Source organism: Salvia hispanica, unplaced genomic scaffold (genome assembly GCF_023119035.1).
Source record: "Salvia hispanica cultivar TCC Black 2014 unplaced genomic scaffold, UniMelb_Shisp_WGS_1.0 HiC_scaffold_959, whole genome shotgun sequence".
NCBI lineage: Eukaryota > Viridiplantae > Streptophyta > Magnoliopsida > Lamiales > Lamiaceae > Salvia > Salvia hispanica.
Genome location: NW_025952753.1, coordinates 18,233 through 40,968, shown reverse-complemented (window position 1 = coordinate 40,968; position 22,736 = coordinate 18,233). Strand labels below are relative to the sequence as shown.

Genomic DNA, 22,736 nt, shown 5'->3' with positions numbered 1-22,736 from the left:
GGTGCAACCAACACCCAACTCACAAGCATATGCAATGTGCCCTCATCTTCAAAAACAGTTTCGATCGCGAAATGACTCCAAGAAAAAACACATCTTTACTCACAATTATCAACTATGGCCATGTAAGAGAACTAAAATAATAAAGTTGAAAATTCTAGATCCATACCTTCACTTCTTGATACACCCAAAGAAACAAAACTAATCAAATTGATGATAAGGAATTTGATTCTTCACCTGATTATCCATCAATCGATCACACAGATGAAGCGGCTAGGGCACGGCACGGCGCAATTGCAGAGAGAAAGAGCTAGGGCATGCGAAGAGCCGGAGAGAGGAAAAAGACGCGAGGAGGGAGAAACGAAAAAGTGCTGCGTATTTCAGTTTTTATATGACCCGTTTCTATTTTGACCCGGTTTAGGGTCCGCGTTTTTTTTAATTCCAACCCGTTTTTACATGGAATTTATGGAATTGGAATTAGAATTCTTTTGTGATTTCATGGAATTAGAATTGTGGAATTGGAAGATTTGGAATTGCAATTCAATTCCAAATCCAAACATTTTTGTGGTGCCAAACATTGGATTTGGAATTGAAGGTTCCAATTCCAATTCTACACCTCCAATTCCATGTTCCCAAACACACCCTAACTTTCAACATTTTTTGTTTATTTCCCTAAACTTTGATTTTTGAATGTAAATATATATGAACTTTGAATGTTTTTTTATTTTTACCCCGACAAACAGTTCTAGTCAAACTAAAGCTAATGTGGAGTACAGTTGCCATATTATCATCCACGTGGCAAAATCAGTAGGACATGGTATTACCCTGCAAATATACGAACTTTCAACAATCGAACTCGATGAACGTCTGGACCTCCTCTTCTTCTTATTCTCCACCTCCACGAGCTTCACTTGTTCCAAAGAGCAATAAAGCTCTCGCTGCATGTGGGCGTTCTACATATCATTCTCTTTGTCTTTGAAAGAGCTTCGCGTTGGTATCAAGATAATCTCAATCGGAGTTCTGTGGAGAAAGTTATGGCCACTCTACCAAAATCGCGCAAAGTTGCCAAATTTAGGCGGAAATTCAATGAAGGAAAGAAACTATTACCTTGTTAAGCCAAATCTTTTCCTTAACCTATGGAGCACGAAATTTCTATCTTTCCTATTACTTGGAGGACACCTTTTACCATGTTTAAACCTTTTTCAAGCCTATATATATCTCATAACCTAATTCATAATATTCAACCAATTCATAGCCTTCAAAATTTGGGGAGCCCCAGGACTCCTCCTCCAACCCTAATCCTTCATCTAGATCCTCTTTTTGCCAAATATTTCCAGAGTTTAAAACTAATAGTTCTTCATTGTGCAAGGAGTTGAAGAAGGATTCAAGAGAAGATCATCACAGCTACAATGATTCAACCTTTGGGTTCTATTGTTTTAGTTCTTATGTTTTCATTGTTCTCCCTTCAGTCTATGTTTTTAGCTTATTCAATTATGTGTAACAAAACTCATAGGATTCTAGGGATGTGTTAGTAACAACTTTGGTTATACAATTTCGTTCTCTATTTAATATCCATTTGTTTTTACTTCGTTTCTACCCAAAGTAATTGGATAATGCTTCTTGATTGAGTGAAACAATCTATGATGATTTAATATAACTTGATACATAATCGTGAGAGGAGGTTGGCGAGTTGGATCCACTTAGTAGACACTACAATTAGCTTCCCTTAAAACGGCACTGTTTATTGAGAGTGAGGACTTTTCAAAGGTCTTAGGAGCTTTTAGGAGTGACATATCTAGGATTAACAACCCCAGTGTTAGTAATCTACGTTTGCATCGCATGAGCATAATTTATGTGACTCGTCCTATCAAATTACTAATTGTGCTAGGGTATTGTAGTTGGAATTTGTATAACCATAACTGTGAACACACATCCCTAAGTTTCCCTTATCTCTCATACTTTATCTCTGCGATTTATTTGCAATTAGTTGTTTATTGCTTTTAATTGTTCTTTGTTTTCAAAAATCTCCAAAACTTTCGGTTTTCCGAATAGTAATTGAGTTTTAGTAGAAGGTAGCCAGTTTGTGATTGTTTTCTCCGTGATCGATATCCGGTACTGACCTTTAGCTATACTAGATCTACTCTATATACTTTCAGGGACAAGCTGAGAGCACAGTACATGTCAATTAATTCATAATCCTTAGGTCAAGGGAATTCACTAGATTGCGAGGTCTAGGAACTCGATAACCGAGATGACTACAGTCGTCGGACTCACCTTCATCCTGCTATCAATAAAAATACCTCAACCAACTATACTAGCAATTAGTATAGAGAAGTAAAGGGTCGATCCCACAGAGAGGAATAGGACGCGAGTGAGAGTTAAGAGGACTTGGGAAAGGGTTGGCTGCTGCCACACAAATTTGGGTCGAGACTTTAATTACTAGGCTCTGGAAATATGAACGAACTAATCTAACAGCTAGACCTAGGAAACAGAAAACATGATGCAAACATTCACGATGGAACAAAGATCGGATAGATAATGAAATTGAACAACTAAATTTTACTAGACTTAGTGAAACGATTTCTTAAAAACTACTAAACAGGGGAATGCATGCAGTGGGGACCATTTTCCTAAAACAGAAATAGTACGGAAATAAAACTGCGACAAGGCAAATCTGGTTCTAAGTAACAACTAACTTCATCCCTTCCAACGATCCATGATCACATATGCAAAAAAGAGTAATACATCGAATCGGAACAGAGCATGTTGAATCAAACGATCAAATTACGATTAAATGAAAAATCAAAACAGATCTACTATCACTAGACGAGGTAAATGAAAAAATAGTAGTTATACTTCAATACCCATGCAGAATTTCAACAGATCTAAACATCGGATGCTTCATCCGCTTCGGATCCAAGCAATCCCCTACAAACAACAGCAATTCCGTCTCTGATCACTCCGATCCAAACAATTCACCACAATCCAACAACAATTTAACTTCAACCCAACAGATCAAGTGCGAAAAGCATCCAAAGTAAACAAAGAACTGAGATCAACATGAATCGAAATCGAAAACAGAAAATAAACTTCCATAGCTGAAGTATCCAGAATTTCACAACGATGAAACGATCGCCGAGCTTCGAATAGCGAAGACTCGGCTCAAAAGCAGCAAATAGAAATTAAAAGTGATTGTTTCTTCGCCCTACGTGAGGACGGTGGTACACACTGAAACTAGCTATCAAGACATGAACCTCCCAGGAAATTACCCCATAGTGCAGTGTGTGTAGAGAAATTTGAAGAAGTAAGCTAGGAACTACGAGCTGGAGCGTGAAAAGAGTGATGATAATTTTGTATGCGCTTCCAGTATTTATAGACAGACGACTTCTAGATCCTTCCTTGTATTCTCTATTTTGCCCATTGTCTTCGAAGCTCCCTCCGTCTTGTGAATTGTTGCTCTTTTGCTCTTTTTTCGCTTCTTCCCTTCGCCCGGTAAATTCCTTCTCTTATCTCCTCGGCCTGGAGATTTTGTCTACACAACCTAACTTAAAACATGTGTTAGACCAGGAAATTATTGAATTTACCCCAATAACCGATGCATGAAATTGGCCTTATCAAACTGCTCACACTTAACCTATACTTGTCCTCAAGTATGAAAGACAAGAGATAAGGCAAATTTCAGTCATGGTTATTATTTACTAGACTTAGGAAAACGAGAAAGACCTAGACCTAGACACAAAAAGACTTAAAACACATAGACACGTAAAAGAGAAAACATAGACAAAACACATATGTATAGACTAGCTTATTTTTTAGTAGTCGTCCCCACAAGCTTAAGGTCTCGTCAATTGTCTACAGTCTAAGATTCCTCCCTTTCCCTTCATCTACCTGGTCAGTTTGTCAGTTTGTATAGATGGCCTCTAGTTTTACTACGTTGTTGGATTCTCTCAGTCACTCGCTCCTCACCAGAAACGTTAGGACTTCTTCACTCATTTATACTTTTTTCCATACCACTGATGCCTTCAGTTCTTTTGACACATAAAAGCTCCTTAAGGTCTTTCTTAGGGTTGAAACGGGGCCTGGGGATTGTAATGTATGTAGGTGAGAATCCTAAGGGGCCTAAGTTCAAAAATTGCGAAGGACATGTGAACTTAGGGACAAAAGTTGGAACAACCTCCCTGTTTACAAAGCTGCATTCCCAAAGCTGAGGCTATTCCTTGGCTATCTTAGCCATTCTGACCACTATTTTTTTTAACTTTCTCTTTACTCTTTTACTTTCTAATTTTCTCTGGGTCAGGTTATAATATTTTTCTGCCATTGACTTTTTTCATTTTTTCATTTTATTTTTTTCTTGGACCAGGTTAGAATTTCCTGCCCATTTTCTAACTTTCTTTTCTTTCTATATTTTTCCCCGGTTCAGGCAGAATTTCCTGCCGATTTTCTAGCTATATATATAGTTTTTTCTTTTCCTGCTTTTCAACCTAACTCCCTACCCCATTTGATGAGTTGCCCCCACTCCGTCCCCTTGTTCACATGGAATGAAGGCTGAGGTGTCAAAAGAAAGATCAACTTTACTTTAGGTTCAACTTGGTCAACTATGGGGTGCCCTTACAATGAGGCGGGTTTATCAGATTCCAAAGAATTTTAAGCTCAACTGCCTTTAGTCCTTACTTCCTATGTCATTTTCCCCTAAGCATCAAGTGACAGCCTCTCTCCCTATTCTATTAGTAGAAAGTGTTCTACTTTAGGCTTTTAACTCACTTATTTAGAGGGCTTCACAACTAGTTAAAACTAAGGCCTTTTCTATCTTCCTTACTTCGTCCAAACTGCTTTCGGTTTATTAAGGAAAGAGGTCTCACAAATTGACATGTATCTTTTCTTTGATCACTTTCGCTAAGGGAATCTTGCTATTTATTTTTTACCAGTTTATACTTAACACAAAATCCTAAAAAAATAAAACTGACTCCTAAAACAAAACAGACTCCTAGACCTGGCAAAATTATACCCATGCTTCATACTTATTATACTAGACCTGGCAAAATTATACTCATGCTTCATACTTACTGTACTAACTGTTTTCCCCCTCCCACTTCACTCGTGCTTGTTCCCAAGCAGTCGTCATGAAGTGGAAAAGGTAGTTAGGTAACAAATATACCAATCACAGAAACATCACACAATCATGCCATCCAAGAGACTTAAAACACAAATGAAATATATACATACACAAACTTCTCACGCTTAGACCAGACATTGGGCTAAGTGGGAGAAAAAACAATCACAGGAAACAAAAACATGTTATCACAACAAGCTTCTCACACTTAGACCAAGCATTGGGCTAAGTGGGAGAAGGCACATATAACAAACATACTTAAAAAAAACAGATAAACATGGTTAAACAGAAAAGATAACTAAAATTAAAAATTACTTGTCACTGCAGGGGTTAATTCTGAGTCTGGCCCCCTTAGGAGGTGGTACACTGGGGCGGTTCGTCTTGATCTTCTTTCTCACCGGCGACGCCGGTCCCTCTTCCTCTGGCACGTGCTTGGTAACAGGCTTTTTCACAGACATGGGGGGCACTGGCTTGGAGACGGATGTTGGCTTCTGGACGGATGGACTTCCTTAACCAAGTTGAACGGTCCGGTTGCCAGGTCCAGGCGGAATTCTCCAACCACTCCGCCATCTTTTTCATAAGCCTCACTGCATCAGCCATCCGATCGTTCTGAGCAGACGATCTGTCGGCCAGTTTGTCAATGCTCCCCTTCAAAGCCTGAATTTCCATTCTTACTTCCCCGATATCCTTTCTTACTTCCAGCATTTCCCTCCTGCTCTTGACTATCCACGGCTGTTGGCACTTCCACTCCTTCAGGATCCCGCTTCAGCACACCATCTAGTCGCCCAATCTCGGAAACAAGTGACCTCCCCATCCATGTACAAGAGGTTCTTGTTGAAGAAGTACTCCACGCTGAATAGCTCTAGAGCGTCACACATACGCACATTGGGGCCAGCCTTGGCAATCTTCATGATGAAGTTGCGCTCGATGTAGGCGCCAAGAAGGTGGCAGGTATATAAATGGCGGGACGGATTGGAAGTCATTGAGTGGCAAGCATATGCCAACCAATAGCCGAGGTGGACTTTAGTATTCTTCGACATACACCAAGCGAAGTAGAGTTCGGTGGTGGTGAGAGCAGAGCTGGCAGAACTCATTAGGTTGTAGCCGACGAACTCCTGGTCAAATCTAAGGAGGTGGTTTGTGATGTGGAAGCCCTTAGAAGCACTAGTCTTGAAAGTGCCACTCTTCTGATGTGTAATCGCCTCCCATGCAGACTGCGGCGCAAAGCCAGGAGTGTTCCTCGGAGCGCCAATCATCCTCTCATTCATTCCAGATCCCCTCTTCGTCCTCCTCGTCGTGAACAACCCCATTCTGAGGGACCATTCTCTTATACTCATCAAATGCTCCATGTTGAACAAGCGGGAGGATATAGAGTCGGAGTCTGGATCCATCGTGGCTTTGAATCGGAAAGTGGAGAAAAACTCCCTTGCTGCGATAACAGGCACCTCTTGTTCACTGTGATTTAGTAACCACTCGAAGCCTATAGCTTGGATATATGACAGGAATTCTTCCTCGGACTCAATATCCTGAGAGGCTCAGCATCTATTGCTCACGCCAAATCCGAAACTCAAAAAATAAGCCGCTGACACGTATTCAGCAGGGATAAAGAGATTAATATATTCACGAGTGATCGGATTGCATATACAAATACGACGCTTTGACGAGGTCTGTACAAGGAGCAATCCATTGGTCTCCTAAGCTCGGCATCTTGTGATTTTGTTTCCGAGAGGGATTTCGAAATCGGCCATTGGGCGGAAGCGAAGTGTGTGGCTCTCGACATCGGCTTCGTCTTCGTCTTTGAATTGGAAAACGGTGCAGTGAGTTGAGTTCGTCAAGGGATTCAATTGAGCTAGGGCGGGTGGGGTTTTGATTTTGGATTTGGCGAAATCGGCAGATTGGAGGAGATAGAGCCATGGTTTGCAGACGCATTTGCTGATTGAAATGGTCCGGAGAGGGAGGCGTGAGAGGATGTTGGTGGTGAGATTTGATGGTAGGTTTTTGAAGAAATTTCGCTCCGTTAATGGTGGAAATGGAATGCGTTTAACTTTAAACATGGTGGAAGAAGCTGTTGCGTTGTGTGAATAAGAATTAGGGCTTCTTCTCTCACTTTTTATAGTAGCAATATTTTTTTTTTGGTATTTTTAAATTTGAATATTGAAACGTTGTATGAGTATACTCGGTAAGCACGAAGTTCGATGCTTAAACGCTTGATTGAGCATACTCGGTAAGCACGACTGAGCATCTTTTGTCAAGTAATAGTTCAATGCTCAATATTCCGAGATGCAAAATTTGCAATTGTCAGATCAATGCTCGACCTCAATGGTCATTAGCTTGATTGAGCATCGAGCAGCAACCAAATGGCATAAAACGAGGTTAGGGAGGGATGGAGGGGTTTTGGTTACCGAATGATGGGAACTTGTGTAATTATTATCTTGATTTTAAACGTATGTCATGACTATTCATCTTTCTTTCTCTTTTCTTATCTTATAATCTATAGAAAAGGATAGTTGTGTTAAAAATAATATGATTGTCATTGAGGATACTTCTTTTTTACACTCATTTTTGAAAAATCTTAATAAATAATTATAAGAGAATAAATAGTACTCCCTCCGTCCCAGATAATTCGTTCCAGTTACTTTTTCACACTCATTTTGCAAAAATAATAATAAATAGTTAAAGTGGAGAGAAAGTAAAATACAAAAGAGAATAATGTAGAGAATAGTCTTACCTACATTATTCTTTCTCTTATTTTACTTTATCTATACTTTACCTATTTATTATTATTTTTACAAAACGAGTGTGAAAAAGGAATTGAGACAAATTATCTGGGACGGAGGGAGTATAATAAAAGTTAGAATAATATAGATTTATTATAATTTTTTAAAAATAAATAAAAAAAGAAGTGACTAAAATTTATTGAGAGAGAGGGTAAAATGCAGGAAAACTTTGGTTATACTTTTCTGAGAATGCACTGTATGATTTCCTAAACTCAAGCATAGATTAAAAAATTCATTACACCACGTAGGAAACCGAACCTATTAATAATACATGGTATATCGTGAAAAGAAGCTACAAAAAGACATATTTAATTTAAAAACAAAAACAAAAATCTGCTTTTACATAAAAAAAAAAGCTGCAGGTGGTGGTAATTATCGATTTGTCTTCCCAAAGTCTTATTTGAATATGAAATAGATTTGTTAATAGGTCAATGTTCTATTTCATAATGTTTAAAGAGTTAAATAGGGGCAGGAGTAACGAAATTTATTAAATGAATTCCACTAAATGTGATAACTGATATGTAAGTTTAATATTGAAGTGCTGGAAACAAAAATTTCAAATGAATATATACTATGAACTATTTTATTTATACTTATATGTTGGCAAATTAGCATTAATAATAAGTCCATCCTCCTAACGCAGATTACATGGAAAAATATCTGTTAATATCAATTAATATTTGAAATTAGTTGTAGAAGAGAAATTAGTACGGCAAGCTAGCATTAATAATGCATTTGGCTTGCCAAAGTATATTATCATAGAAAGATGAAAAAAAAATCTGTTCATACATTAATTATAATATAATTAAAAAGATAGAGATGAATAGGGCAGACTGAAAATTGGAAATAGTAGACAATGAATTGTTATTGGGACTTGGGAGCATGCAACAAAATATTTTAATGAGAATGTCAAAGTTAACGGCTGAATAATACTTCAACGAATAATCCTTTTAATAGTAGGAGTACGTACTAGTATAGGGATGTAGTATATTTGTAATTATGTATGATTGTATGACTGTTACAATTGCTACATTTACTTCATGGTGTATATATGTATGATTTAATATTATGGATGAGAAGAAAAAGATTATTAATATAATGATTATATTCAATTAAATAATTTAAATATAATTATAAAAGATATTTGAGTAGGGCAGAGGGTTAACAAAAGTTAAATACTAAAACATGAGACTTATAGCCAGTAGTATTATACGTTTTTGAACAGCTTTATTATTATAATAAATTATTTTTATTATTTCTCATTTATATCGATATATTGAGAATGTGTAGTTGGGAAAAAAATTTGGCCCGAGCATCGCACGGGTGATAAGACTAGTAATAATAATAATAATAATAATAATAATAATAATAATAATAATAGTCTTATGTTACACAATATGACAAACTTATTCAAGAAAAAAAGAACTACACATATATAGCTGTATAACGATAATTACAATGCCTTCTTTTCCCGATTTAATTGTTCCAGTCCTATTCCATTTCAAACACCATTCCCGGTGAGGTTGGCGAGCCACTCTGGAGCCAAGTAGCCTCGCGTGCCTCTCACGCTAGTTAGGGCTCTATACCGGTGATCCTTTGGGTTAACGAGCTTTGCAAGGCCGAAATCAGAAACCTTTGCGCAGTAGTTCTCGTCTAAGAGGATGTTCTCCGGCTTGATATCGCAGTGAACGATGCAATCCCGGCATTCCTCATGGAGGTACGTGATCCCTCTCGCTGTACCGAGGGCTATGTTGTACCGATTCTCCCAATTCAGATGCTTCCCCGACTGCTCCGAGAAAATCCAATCAGTCTCAACAGATTCAAGTGGTGAGTGTTGAAGTAAGAGAGAGCTGAGCTGGAGTTTTCCCCTTTCATTTGTGTGTCTTTCATGTTTGATAAGTGTCAGTTTATCACTTTCAACATGAGATGCAATTGGAGATGACTTGACTTATCGATGATGTGGGTAGAAGTTGATATCGTTGTTGAATCTTAAGTGGAAGTGCATTTTGGCACGCGATTGTGTTTTTTTAAAATTAATACTCAAGTAATTAACTTCGTGCGATTTAGTTTGTACGGGAAAGAGGCGATGAAATTTGGACTTTAATATAAAAAGAATATAACGTGAGTAATTACACTTGGGCCTTCCTTCCCAAGCATAAAAGTCCAAGAATTAATTAATTCTATAAGTCTCTGGGCCTGATTTAATTACAACAATTAAATTATAATTTGGTCCTAAACAATTAAGACAGATGGAACACAGTTAAAATCCTTAAACCTAAATATTCTTTTCTGAACCTCTCCGATCCAGAGCCAGAATCGATCCAAAGCAGAATTCTGAATCTGCTTTTAATCCTGTAATTTAACCACACAGTCAAACCAATTTAATTTCCATAATTGGCAATTAAGCCATTTAATCCACATAAATCCCAATTATTGTCATTTACTTTCCACATTATTTTAATTATACACTACTCGACTTTTTCCATCACTCACAAATCACAATCTCACACAATCTACTATCACAAGAAGTTACATACACAATAACACAAACCATAACAATAGGTTCAAGTGAGAAACAAGCAATCATAGGAGAAATTGCTAACTAGGTAATATCCAACCACAGTCTATTCTTCAATAATTTGGTAATCATAGAAGGGAGATGATTGATACTGTTATTGATTAGAATGATGCTAAATGGCCACATTATAGCCGGCCACATAAAGTTAAATTAGTAAATTTAAGTGTACATTAATCAATAAAATATTAGTTATAGTTAGTGGATGGCTTAAAATTACTTATGTATCCTTTGCCTTATTTTTGGTTATTAATTCTCATCTCAAAATTTCAGACCGGGAGGGAATCTGTATACTATTTCAAAATTTGAAATAAAGTTAGCATTAACAACAACTTCCTATTTAATAGCCTTTAATTGGAATTTGAATCAAAACAAACACTAATTAACTGAGTTCTTTTTAAATGCCCAATCGATTAATGTTATTTATCATATAGTCTGAATGTATCATACAGTAATATTTTAATGAAATTTGTTCCATGAAATTAGTAAGCTCCTGTGTACAACAACATGACTAAGAACAATAATCCTAAATTATTTGACAGAATTTTCTCCTAAATATTTGTAATATTAATAAATACCATGAAATTAAATTACAGAATTAAGAAATCTATTTATAAATTAAAAATATGTATATAAATATAATGCTTAACTATGGTACAATAGTATATTAACATATACCAACAAAGAAAATCGTTCATAACTAAAATGATAAACTAAAGCAATCGAAAATACAGATAGTATTCTTAATTTACATTTGAGTAGTCTTATAAGTACAAATATGGGATTCTTAATAGTACTAATTAGGAATTTTTATGGCTATAATTCACAACTTGAAATACTCTCATATGTGCATTAATGGGTTTTTTACTATGCATTCACACCTAATAAAAGAAGGAATTGGTTTTAGATTCACGGAGATTAAAATTGGAGGTGTAGTCAATCTCGTGAAATTGATGGACTTTGTCATGATTTAGAAGTTGGATATTTGATTTATAATTCGATTGAGAAATTATTAATTAATTTAGAACTTCGATTGTTATGAAATTAAATTGAATATTTGAGGATTTTAAAAATACTTTAAATTGACAATACCTGATTTAGCAATATAACACTCCCCCAACTGGACATCTAGTTTGATCTTTGATTTAATTAATCAAAAGAAATGATATTCTATATACTCTATGTGAGCAATTTGTATGAGTATCACCCTCGTTTGATGCATCGTTAAAACCTTTTGCTTTATTTTATATATTTAGTTTGATTTTAATATATTTTAAAGTGTTATTAGGATTTTTAGTTTTGATGTTTTATTCTTTTCTTTTTTGTAGTTATAGAGAAAACGGATAAATTGAACTTTGATTTTCAAGAATTTTATAAAATTAAAATATCAATAATATTTTGAAACATATTAGAATCAAACTAAATATATATTACAAAACTAACGCTAAAAATAATTTAGCTAATTATTAATATCCATTTTGACTAATTTGGATAGTTATATATTTGATTTAATTTATCTTATATCTAATGGATACAATAGGTGAATAGGATGTCTAGTTTGATCATCGATTCAATTAACTAATCAATTTGAATGGTAAGATTAATGCAACAATTTAAATGACTTAATTGGATATTAGATCATTTTGATATAATTACTAATTTAAATTGATCTTTGATCCTAGTATAGAATCGGGATTTTAAATTACAATGGAATAATTTAACTAAATAACATATCCAATTGACTAACAGAGAATAATTTACACTTGATTCAATTGGATAAAATTAAAATTAAAATTAAAATTGAACTTTGATTTACATGAATTTTATAAAATTAAAATATCAATAATATTTTAAAACGTATTAGAATCAAACTAAATATATAAAACAAAACTAACAAAGCTAATAATAATTTAGCTAAATATTAATATCCATTTTTGACTAATTTGAATAGTTATATATTTGATTTAATTTATCTTATATCTAATGGATACAATAGGATGTCTAGTTTGATCATTGATTCAATTAACTAATCAATTTGAATGTTAAGATTAATGCAACGATTTAAATGACTTAATTGGATATTAGATCATTTTTTATATAATTAATAATTTAAATTGATCTTTGATCCTAGTATAAATTCGGGATATCTAGATTGATATATATCCAATTGACTAACTGAGAATAATTTACACTTGATTCAATTGGATATGTATCATCGGATATCTAGTTTGATATTGAATTCAATTAGACTAATCAATTCAAATTTTAGATTTATACGAGTACTTGGCTTTTCAATTTATCTTACACTCAATTCAATAACTCAATCGAAAGTGAAATTTATTTGATACAATTAATGATTTTAATTGATACTTGATTCTATATTAAATTTGGGATTTTAATTCAATGATTTAACTAAATCATATACCCAAATATACCCAAGACTAATTGGGGAGTTTGATTTTTTATTCAATATGATCTAATAGTTTGATATATTATTCAATTAAACCAGTTAATTGAATGTAGATTAATGCAACAAATATTACTCAATTAAACCAGTTATTGAATGATAAGATTAATGCAACAAAAATTTAGATTTAACTGGTAATTGACTTTAAAAATGTCCTATACTTAATTCAATAACTCAATCGATTATTTGACTAATTTAATACAATAAATGACTTTAACTGATCTTTGACCCTAGATTAAATTTGGAATTTTAATCGAATTATTTAACTAACTCTTATATCCAATTGACCTATTGGGGATAATTTTATATACTGTATGATTTAATTTATCTTTATACACATTCTAATTTATCATAGTATGCACACACTAATACATATCTGATATCTCTTCTTCATATCCTATCATAAATCTATCCAAATTTTTTACTGAAACTAAACAAATGTATGTAGCAATCGATAGTTTCACATAAAAATTTTACAAAATCTATTTTTTTACCGAAAATCCAAAAAATCAAAAGCGATAACAAAAAAAAAAACGTCATGACACGACTCAAAACTTCCTCGTCATCACTGCATCGGCCAGAAATTTCTTCGAGGTGCGAATTTTCGTGACAAGGAAAGGGAAGGAAAGTGGAAAAAGAAGCGCCTATTTGTTGGGAGGTTGGCAGGAGAAAGGAGTGAAAAAATGGGTGGGAATTTTTATGCAGCCAACTTACAAGGTCATAAAAGTCAAAAGAAATTAGAGTTGAACCGGATATAATGAATGCACCGAGTTTTTTCTGCTAAACCAATTTTATGGCTGGCCGTAATGTGGCCACGTGGCATTTCCCTATTGATTGATTAAATGGGAGTTTTAATTCAATTTTGGGCTTCCAATCCTTTGGGCCAACTTTATTAATTTCTGGGCCAGATTAATAAAAAGAAATTTAATTTATAAAGATCTTGGGCTGATAATAATTGATTTATTCGGGACTTATTCCCGAAAAAATTAATTGGTAAAATCATCCTAAGTCCGGAATATTTAATTTGAGAACATTAATTACAGAAAGTAATCGCGCATTTATTTAAATTTCAGGAGTTAATTGCCAAGCTTTTCCGGGAAGATACGAGGAGTCGAGCAAGGACGTTTTGGGCGCGCAAGCAGTTGGTCGGGTTGATACGATCCTCTATATCATGGATATCCATATTATTTAGTTATCTTTTGATTCACCAAATCTTTTCATATCTTAGTTTTCTTATTCAATAAGTTAGGGTATAGTATTCTAGTATTATAAATAAGGGCATAGATTGTTATTATTTCCATCCTCCAATCAATCAATAAGAATTATTATTTCTCCACTATCGTGTGACTCAAGGTTGTGAAACCTTAATTACTTGCTGCCCGACGGAAGTACTTCCGCGTACAGCCCCAATCGATCTCCGCCGACCCTACGCAGGGCGCCGGAATCCTCAACGGCCGCCGAGCAACGCCGCCGGCCTCAGTTAAGGGAAGAAGGCCCTTAACAACTGGTGCTTTCATCGTGATCTCACCCTCCCACCATCTCAAACCGAAGCTACACCGCTGCCTGACGGAAAAGACTCCGCACACAGCAACTGCTTAGGTTGTCGAGTCCCGCCTGTCCGCCGAGCTCTAGCCGCCGGACAACTCTACTTTTGCAACGCCCGACGGGAAGGATTCCCGCGCGCCGCGTCGAAGTCAAACCACCATCACCGCCACATTTTACCCTCCATATTCTGTGATCACCCAAGCACTCACTTATCATGTCATCCAACTACACCCATCGGCAATTCGACCACCAGCAACAGTCACGACAACAAGTTTACAGTGCAAAGCTCGATCTCTTGCTCTCAAAACTAACCGACATGGAGAGGCGATGGGATGAGTCCAAACTTCGCGCAGCAAGATGGATTCGGCCTCCTGACGAGTTTCCTTATGAGTTTCCTGCCCAAGACAAAAGGGATTATGACGACTTCCGCCGTCCATGGCCACCGACGTACGATCAGCGCCGCTGCAATCCGCCGGCAAGATTTCGTGACCAATACATCGACACGCGGGACCAACGTGGGAGATATGGCAATGATTATCGAGATTTCTCTCACCAATATGTTGATCAGTACGTGCAACATGACTATACTACTCGCCAGCCATCCTGCTGGGACCCGCCGGACGCCCGTTCCCCTAGACGCAACCAAGCCTATGATGAGAATGTTGATGTTGGGTATATGAGACAACATATTCATGAAGACACTTGTTTTATGACTCATGACATGAACTCTTCACGTGGCATTGAGAAGAGAGTAGGATATGGGTGTATTTCAAACATTGAACCAGGACATCACCCTTGGCAGCCGGACCGAACACTTACGACTCCTGACCGAACACGACATCAACAGCCGCGACAACCCTCCTGCCGGCAAACACCGAGTCTCTGCCGCTCAGCAGCGCCACCGCTCGCTGCTGCTGCACCGTCACCGCCGCTGCGATCAGATCGTCCGCAAAAGCAGCCAGATACAACGTCGACTATTGAGCAGCCACCCTATGCTGCACCGAGAGCTTGTCAGCCGTTGCAATCGCTGCCCGTGTCAGCTCCATTCTTGGCCTCTACTCATCATCCACTGGCTGGTGTATCAAGCTCAAGGAAAGAGGAGTGGGAAACACATTTGCACGATGGTGAAGAAAAGAGGGAGGATAAGTTGACAGAACTTAATAGTGTGTGGAATCAACAAGAGAAAGTGAGTGACTCTACTGCCAAAAGAGAAGAAGATGTCAATAAAAAATTTCCGAAGCTGACCGAGAAAGAGATAATAGCTGATACTCATCAATCTAATTTAGAGACGAAAGAAAAGGATTTCAGTGTGTTGATTGAGAAGCCAAGCAAAAGAGAGAGCATGAAGATTCAGAGCCTTGTTGATGAGCACACGGATGAATTTGAAATACAGAAGCAGGACAATCAATTAGAAATGGAAGAGAAACAAAGGTTGTTTCTAAATGATCTTAAATTAAATACGGACGGATTGGGTAAGAAAGGAGGGGCGCACACTTTGCAAGCACTTGCTTATGTTTATGTGGATTTGAATGTCACTGACATTTCAAACATGAATCTTCGATTACCATCAACGTCGATGCACGGTTGATTCCTCCGCGTAAAAACAAGCCGTGTTTGAGCATTGGACGTGTGGCAGAGCATTCCATTTTAGCGTTGAATTTGGACGACCACATCAGTCTGCATTCGTTAGCGTTGAATTTGGACGACTACATCGGTCTGCCTTCGTTGATTTTTTATGGAGGTGATGAAGGGAAACGCTCAGCTGCTCGGTGTGTGTTTGATCCAGGAGGAGATGCCTCGCCAAAGCTTGCTTTCAACTCTCATCGTTGCTTCGTGGTTTCTACCTTGAGGACAAGGCGGATTTTAACCGCGGGGGAGTTGATACGATCATGGATATCCATATTATTTAGTTATCTTTTGATTCACCAAATCTTTCCATATCTTAGTTTTCTTATTCAATAAGTTAGGGTATAGTATTCTAGTATTATAAATAGGGCATAGATTGTTATTATTTCCATCCTCCAATCAATCAATAAGAATTATTATTTCTCCACTATCGTGTGACTCAAGGTTTTGAAACCTTAATTACTTGCTGCCCGACGGAAGTACTTCCGCGCACAGCCCCAATCGATCTCCGCCGACCCTACGCAGGGCGCCGGAATCCTCAACGGCCGCCGAGCAACGCCGCCGGCCTCAGTTAAGGGAAGAAGGCCCTTAACACGGTGTCGCATGTGACACTTTAGGCGGCCGCGAATGATCGAAAATACACAAATAATCGGATTACAAGATAAAACACTTTAACTAAGGTGAAACTTGGAAACAAAAAGCGACCCAAAACCATAACCACACTCATATAGCCATGCTATACTAACATAGAAGTGTGATCAATTGCTAACTTTCTTAAGTTGCTTACTCTATTAATTCATCTACGAAATGTATTAAACATAATTTATTGACATTTCAATATATTGTGTTGGCATTATGTGACATTTTTAATACACTGCATTGATGAGTTAGCAATATAACACACCCAAACTAATATAATGGTCATCTTTATAGATATGAAACTGATAGTAATAAGACAAATTCAAATCGTATCACCATAAGGATGAAGATCTACCTCTCGCCGTGGCATGTAGCTAGCGCATAGAGGTAGGCGAATCACCGGGTGGAGCCATGGGCTGATTGCGGCTACAAAATGATGCCGAATGCGGTGGAGATTTGGAGGGAAAATTTCATGGACGACGCCATTGAGTTCCCGCTACAAATGTGGCATAAATCTTGTGCAGAGCGGCCGCTGTTTCAATCATACTGATCCTTTCGTCTGCTGAAACAACTAAACATTTCATTGCCAATTCAAATGTTGATAACATGCATTTCTCCTTGGCAGAGTAATATTGATCTTCCCTTGACAGCAAAGCAGACGCCATCACTTGAGTTGCGGTATTTTGCTCTAGTGCTTCGCTTACCCACTGTTTTAAGCTTCTTTCTTCATCGAACATATCGTCCATTGGCCTCTTTCCGGTAAACATCTCCAGCAGCAGTATCCCAAAACTATATACATCTCCATTTATTGAAACTTTCCCTTCTATTCCAAACTCTAATAGTATTACATGCATTCAATTTTTAGTTAGGATTAGGTAAAACATTAATAAATGATGAAATTTAATTTAAAAAGGTTAGAATCATGCATACCTGGTGCTGCATAACCGATGGTTGCCATTGTTTGTGTTTGAAGGATAGTTTCGCCTCCATTGAAAAGCTTGGAAATGCCAAAATCAGCAAGATGGGCAACCATGTCTTGATCAAGCAACACATTGCTTGGTTTTATTTCGCAGTGAACAATTGGGAATGTATAGCCATGGTGAAGATATTCCATGGCGGCCGCAACGTCTATTGCTATTTTCAACCTCTGTATAAGATCCACACTATAATTGTTGGAATGCAACCATTGATCCAAGCTCCCATTTGGCATGTATGTGAGAATTAATGCTTTAAAGTTCACATTACAACAATATCCAATAACCCGAACTAAATTTCTGTGTCGAATGCTGCTCAATATAGAACTTTCAACACCAAAGCTCCTTGCTGCTCCTTGTAGTTCCAAGTTGAACACTTTTACAGCAACTTTCAACCCATCCGAAAGTGTTGCTTCGAATACAGAACCAAAGCTACCTCTTCCAAGTAGGTTGGTTTCGCTAAATGAACTTGTTCCTCGTTCAAGTTCATTGTAAGGAATTCCTATGCATTCAGTAATTTGTGCTGAAAAATGAACCAAGAGGGGTACTTTTTTCTGTTTACACATCCGTATGAAAGCAAGCAATGCAATCGCCACAATGACAGCTAAAATCACTAATGACACCATGAGCTTCTTTAACCATGATCTATGATGGCTTTCTGGACAGGGTGCAACTTGAAATGTTATTAGACCACACAAAGCTAAGTTGTCAGAAAAAGACGGTGCACTGAAGTTACCAAAGCAGCCACCATCTGGAATTCTCCCTTCCAGTTTGTTGTTGGAAACATTAAAATTTTCAAGACAACATAGGTCTTCCAAGAGTTTGGGTATTGATCCAGAAAGATTATTGTAAGATAAATCCAATGTTACCAAAACTTTAACCTTTGCCAAGGATTGAGGAATGGATCCACTAAGAAAATTATTTGATAAGTTAAGAAACTCTAGTGTTTGACAATCATCAATTGAGGTAGGAATATCACCTGAAAATTGATTAGACGACAAGTCCAAATGATAGATTAACTTGAAATTTCCAAGCGCGGATGACAATTGACCACTCAAATTATTGGAGACCAAGCTCAAAGCCAAAAGGTCCTTGAGAACCACAAGTTAGGAGGAATGGTAGAATTCAATTGGTTGTAACCTAAGGAGATGACTCTCAAGGATTTAACATCACCTAAGCATTCATGTATGGGACCCACAAGCATGTTCATGCTTAGGTACAACTCCCCCAAATGATTCATTTGGCAAAGTTGGTTAGGGATAGATCCTACCAACTGATTTCCATCAAGATTAAATCTTTGGAGTTGCTTCATTTTCCCAATTGTTGGTGGAATGAGTCCACTCAACTGATTTCTAGTTAAACTTAGAGCTAGCAAACTACTTAAGTTTCCTAATTCAGAAGTAATGTCACCTATGATGCTGCAGTTTGTTACATCAAAAAACACAAGAGATGAGGAAAAATTTCCTAGTGAAGCAGGTAGGATGCCATTTAGTGGATTGCTATTTACATCCAGGTACTTCAATTGTCTACAATTACTTAATGAAGAGAGAGATGTCAGTTCCTGAGTTGTGAATTCTGCCCCACTCAAATTATTTTCCGAAAGGGAAAGGAGTTGTAAGAACTTCAAATCACCGAAGTGGGGTATAGAGCCACTAAATAAGTTGGCAACCAATATCAAACTTGTAAGTTTGGAAGCATTGGCGATAGAGCTTGGAATTGAGCCACTAAATAAGTTAAAACCCAAAATGAGCTTTTCAAGAGTGACAAGTGAATTCCCCAAATCTGATGGAAGAGTACCTGAAAACTCATTATATGTAACTTGTAAATTCTTCAAAGTTGATATGTTGAATATGGAAGATGGGATCAATCCATATAAGGAATTGTTAAACACGGTGAAAGTCTCAAGCATTGGCAGAGTGCCAATCTCTTGTGGTAATTCACCTGCGGTATATGTCAACAAGATAGCAATATTAAATATATGTAAAATTGTACGTTATTATACATACTAAGTCATAGAGTAATAATTTAAACAGAACTTCCTATCCATGTACACATATTGATGATATTTTGTCAAATTGAAAAAAAGCCTACTTTTTTATAAAAAAAATAATTCTTAATGGGGATACATTTGATAAAGAATTTTTGTTATCATAAAAAGTGTTGAAAGAGCATAGTTAAGAAAGTATCATGTATATAATAATACCTGTGAAATGGTTGCAACCCAAGTGCAACTCTCTAAGCATGCTCATATTTCCAATTGTACGAGGGATGTTGCCACTGAGATTGTTGTAGTTCAAGTTCAAGATCTCAAGATTTTTGCACTTCCAGATATTCGGAGGAATAAGTCCTTCAAGAGCAGATGTTATTCTTAATACAAAGCTCAAGTATCATTTTATAAGAAAAATACTAATTGTAGCCGGAAAGTGATCAAAACAAAAATCCATCTTACTACGGCCAAATCCCGATCATGAGCTTTTTCAATCTTATGATCAATAATTAACCAATAATACGAAAGGTCATTATTAATCAGCTTTAGGTCATTATATAGAATTTGGGTTTGAGATTATTTGTAGATCATTTTATATCATCCTTATTAAAATAAACTAAAAATGACCTAAAAATCACATTAAAATCACCTCCATATGCTTTGGTTTGCAGTTCTGTATTAATGGTAATACAAAAATAAATATCTATTAATGGTAATAACTTTTTTTTGTAAATAGACTATTTTGCCCTTAATTGAATTGCAAAAATAGCCAAGTTAAAAATCTAAGACTAAAGTCTCTTTTTGGTCCTTAACATATGACGATTTTATGATTTTGGTCCAGAACATTATCTTTTGAATTATTTGGTCCAACACATTTGAAAACGGACCGCAATCAGTCCATTTTGGACGGTGCCGTGTAAAACTAACGGTCAACGACTGTTTAGCTGATTTTGACCGAATTAAACATTTAATTTAGAATTTTTAATTATTTTCAAAATAATTATTGTTATTCTAAAAACCCAAAATATATGCTTGCCTTCTCTAACCAAGATGCATCGGAGTGCATTCCTTGAAGCTGCAAAACCGATTCATCCTTCAATTCAACTCAATTATGTAACAAAGAAAAGGGTAAACATAAACCCTATCAAAGCAAGACAATCAATTGATTCAATTCACCATAAAAAGGCACAATTCATTCCAATTCAATTCAAACCCACACTACTATGAGTTCTTCAACTGAAAAAAGGATTACGATGTTGAGCAATTCATAAATGAGTAAAAACCTGAAAGAGAATGGTGAGGCGTGCGAGAAGAATGGTACAAGTCTCGCTGATGGCTCCGGCGAGGAATTGTGGGGGCGGTGTCGATTTTCCTCTGGTATGCGGCTCGACTACCACCGATGACGTCATCGTCGCACTCAGGCCCCCCTCCCTCCACCACCACTCCGACCCTCGCTAACGTCTGCATTTTACTGATCGCCGACATATAATTAGTTTCCCTTATTAATCCAAGAACAGTGACAAGCGGCAATCTTCAAGGAAAACCGAGAAGAAAGAGGAAATCAAGAGTGTTCTTTCTGTTTTGGGCATTTAGAATTACAATAATTGTTTTTGAAAATAATTAAAAATTCTAAATTAAATGTTTAATTCGGTCAAAATCGGCTAAACAGCCGTTGACCGTTAGTTTTACACGGCACCGTCCAAAATGGACTGATTGCGGCCCGTTTTTAAATGTATTGGACCAAATAATTCAAAAGATAATGTTCTGGACCAAATCGTAAAATCGTCATATGTTAAGGACCAAAAAGAGACTTTAGTCAAAATCTAAAACAGGAAAACATAAAAATTAATTAAATAAAAGTTCGTAGCTTTTAGGTTAATTTTTCATCTAGTCTTAATCATTTATATATATGTATCATAATTGTACATAAAATTTGATTTTTTGTTTAGTTATCATAAAAATACTACCCCGTCCACCAAAATTTGTCTTATTTGACCCGGCACGGGTTTTAAGAAATGTAATGGAAAGTGAGTTGAAAAATTTAGTCGATTGTGGGTCCTACTTTTATATATTAGTTTTATAATAAAATGTGAGTAAGAATGAGTTAGTGGAATATGAGGTCCACTACCAAAAATGGTAAAAGTGAAATGGAACAAATTTTGAGGGACGGACGGAAATGGAAAAATTGAACAAATTTTTGGTGGAAGGAGGTAGTAATAAAAAAAGTTATAATGATGAATATTTTTGTAAAAAATATAAGAACTAACCGGACTAGATTAAAGTTTTCAATTTTCGATATAATTTTCTCATTGTTTGAGATCCGTAAATGTATATATCATAAAATTGATTTGATGAAGCAAGTACCTTTGAAGTTGTTGTTATGGAGATACAATTCCTGAAGATTTTGGAAAATTGGGATACATCCTGTGAGACTGTTGTCATATAAACTCAATATTATCAAGGAAGACAAGTTGGAGATTGAAAATGATCTCCAACCATACATCATACCCAACCCCATTTTTAGGGTTTTTGATGAAACAACACCAAATTCAAAGTAAACATCAAAATTGAGTATCTACTGCAAAAAAGTTTTAAATATTGCATAATAGTCCTTACTATTATTTTAAAGTACTTAATTAGCCGGCTAATTTATTTACTAGTACATGATATACTAGTAATTTGCACGAGAATTAGTAATATGTTAGGAAATTTGTTTTATACACAATATTATAATAAATTATGTTATTTTTTAAACAATAACTAATATATTTACTAAATAGGAATGAATATTGCTAAAATGTCTTGTTATTATTGCTTACCATTGCTTACCGTTATGATTATGTATCGATAGTTTAGAAGTTGTTCAACTGAGATTCATTCATTACTAAAGAGCTATAGATGAAGGTTGCACAACAAGAGCAAAGTCTTTATTAATAAAGCAAGTTAAACCTCAATGCACTAAAATAAAATAAAACAAGGACAACAAATTATTATAATAAAATAAATGTGCTCATCTAGAACTTCGAAATGCACTAGTTG

The 22,736-nt window shown here is 36.1% G+C and overlaps 1 protein-coding gene across 2 annotated transcripts; it reads right to left on the bottom strand.

Moving 5' to 3' along the window:
- Nucleotides 1-10,010: 10,010 nt before the first annotated feature.
- Nucleotides 10,011-22,184, bottom strand: LOC125200422 (probable LRR receptor-like serine/threonine-protein kinase At3g47570). 2 transcript variants are annotated; one of them, XR_007172725.1, is made up of 5 exons: nucleotides 22,062-22,184; nucleotides 19,914-20,057; nucleotides 17,667-19,651; nucleotides 17,092-17,571; nucleotides 10,011-10,236 (listed from the first exon to the last, which is right to left on the bottom strand). XR_007172725.1 is itself a non-coding variant. In XM_048098063.1 (4 exons), exons 3-4 carry the CDS (start codon nucleotides 18,334-18,336, stop codon nucleotides 17,207-17,209), a joined length of 1,035 nt encoding a protein of 344 aa, XP_047954020.1. In that variant the 5' UTR covers nucleotides 18,337-19,651; nucleotides 19,914-20,057; nucleotides 22,062-22,184; the 3' UTR covers nucleotides 17,008-17,206. The 2 variants fall into 2 exon arrangements, 1 of the variants encoding a protein (XP_047954020.1); XM_048098063.1 differs by lacking the exon at nucleotides 10,011-10,236 and having other exon boundaries at nucleotides 17,008-17,571.
- Between the last annotated feature and the right edge of the window lie 552 nt (nucleotides 22,185-22,736).

Coding starts and splice junctions, on each gene's coding strand:
- LOC125200422 (XM_048098063.1), bottom strand. CDS start 18,336: ATGGTGTCATTAGTGATTTTAGCTGTCATTGTGGCGATTGCATTGCTT. Junction 17,572..17,666: donor CATCGGTTATGCAGCACCAG/GTATGCATGATT, acceptor TAATACTATTAG/AGTTTGGAATAGAAGGGAAA.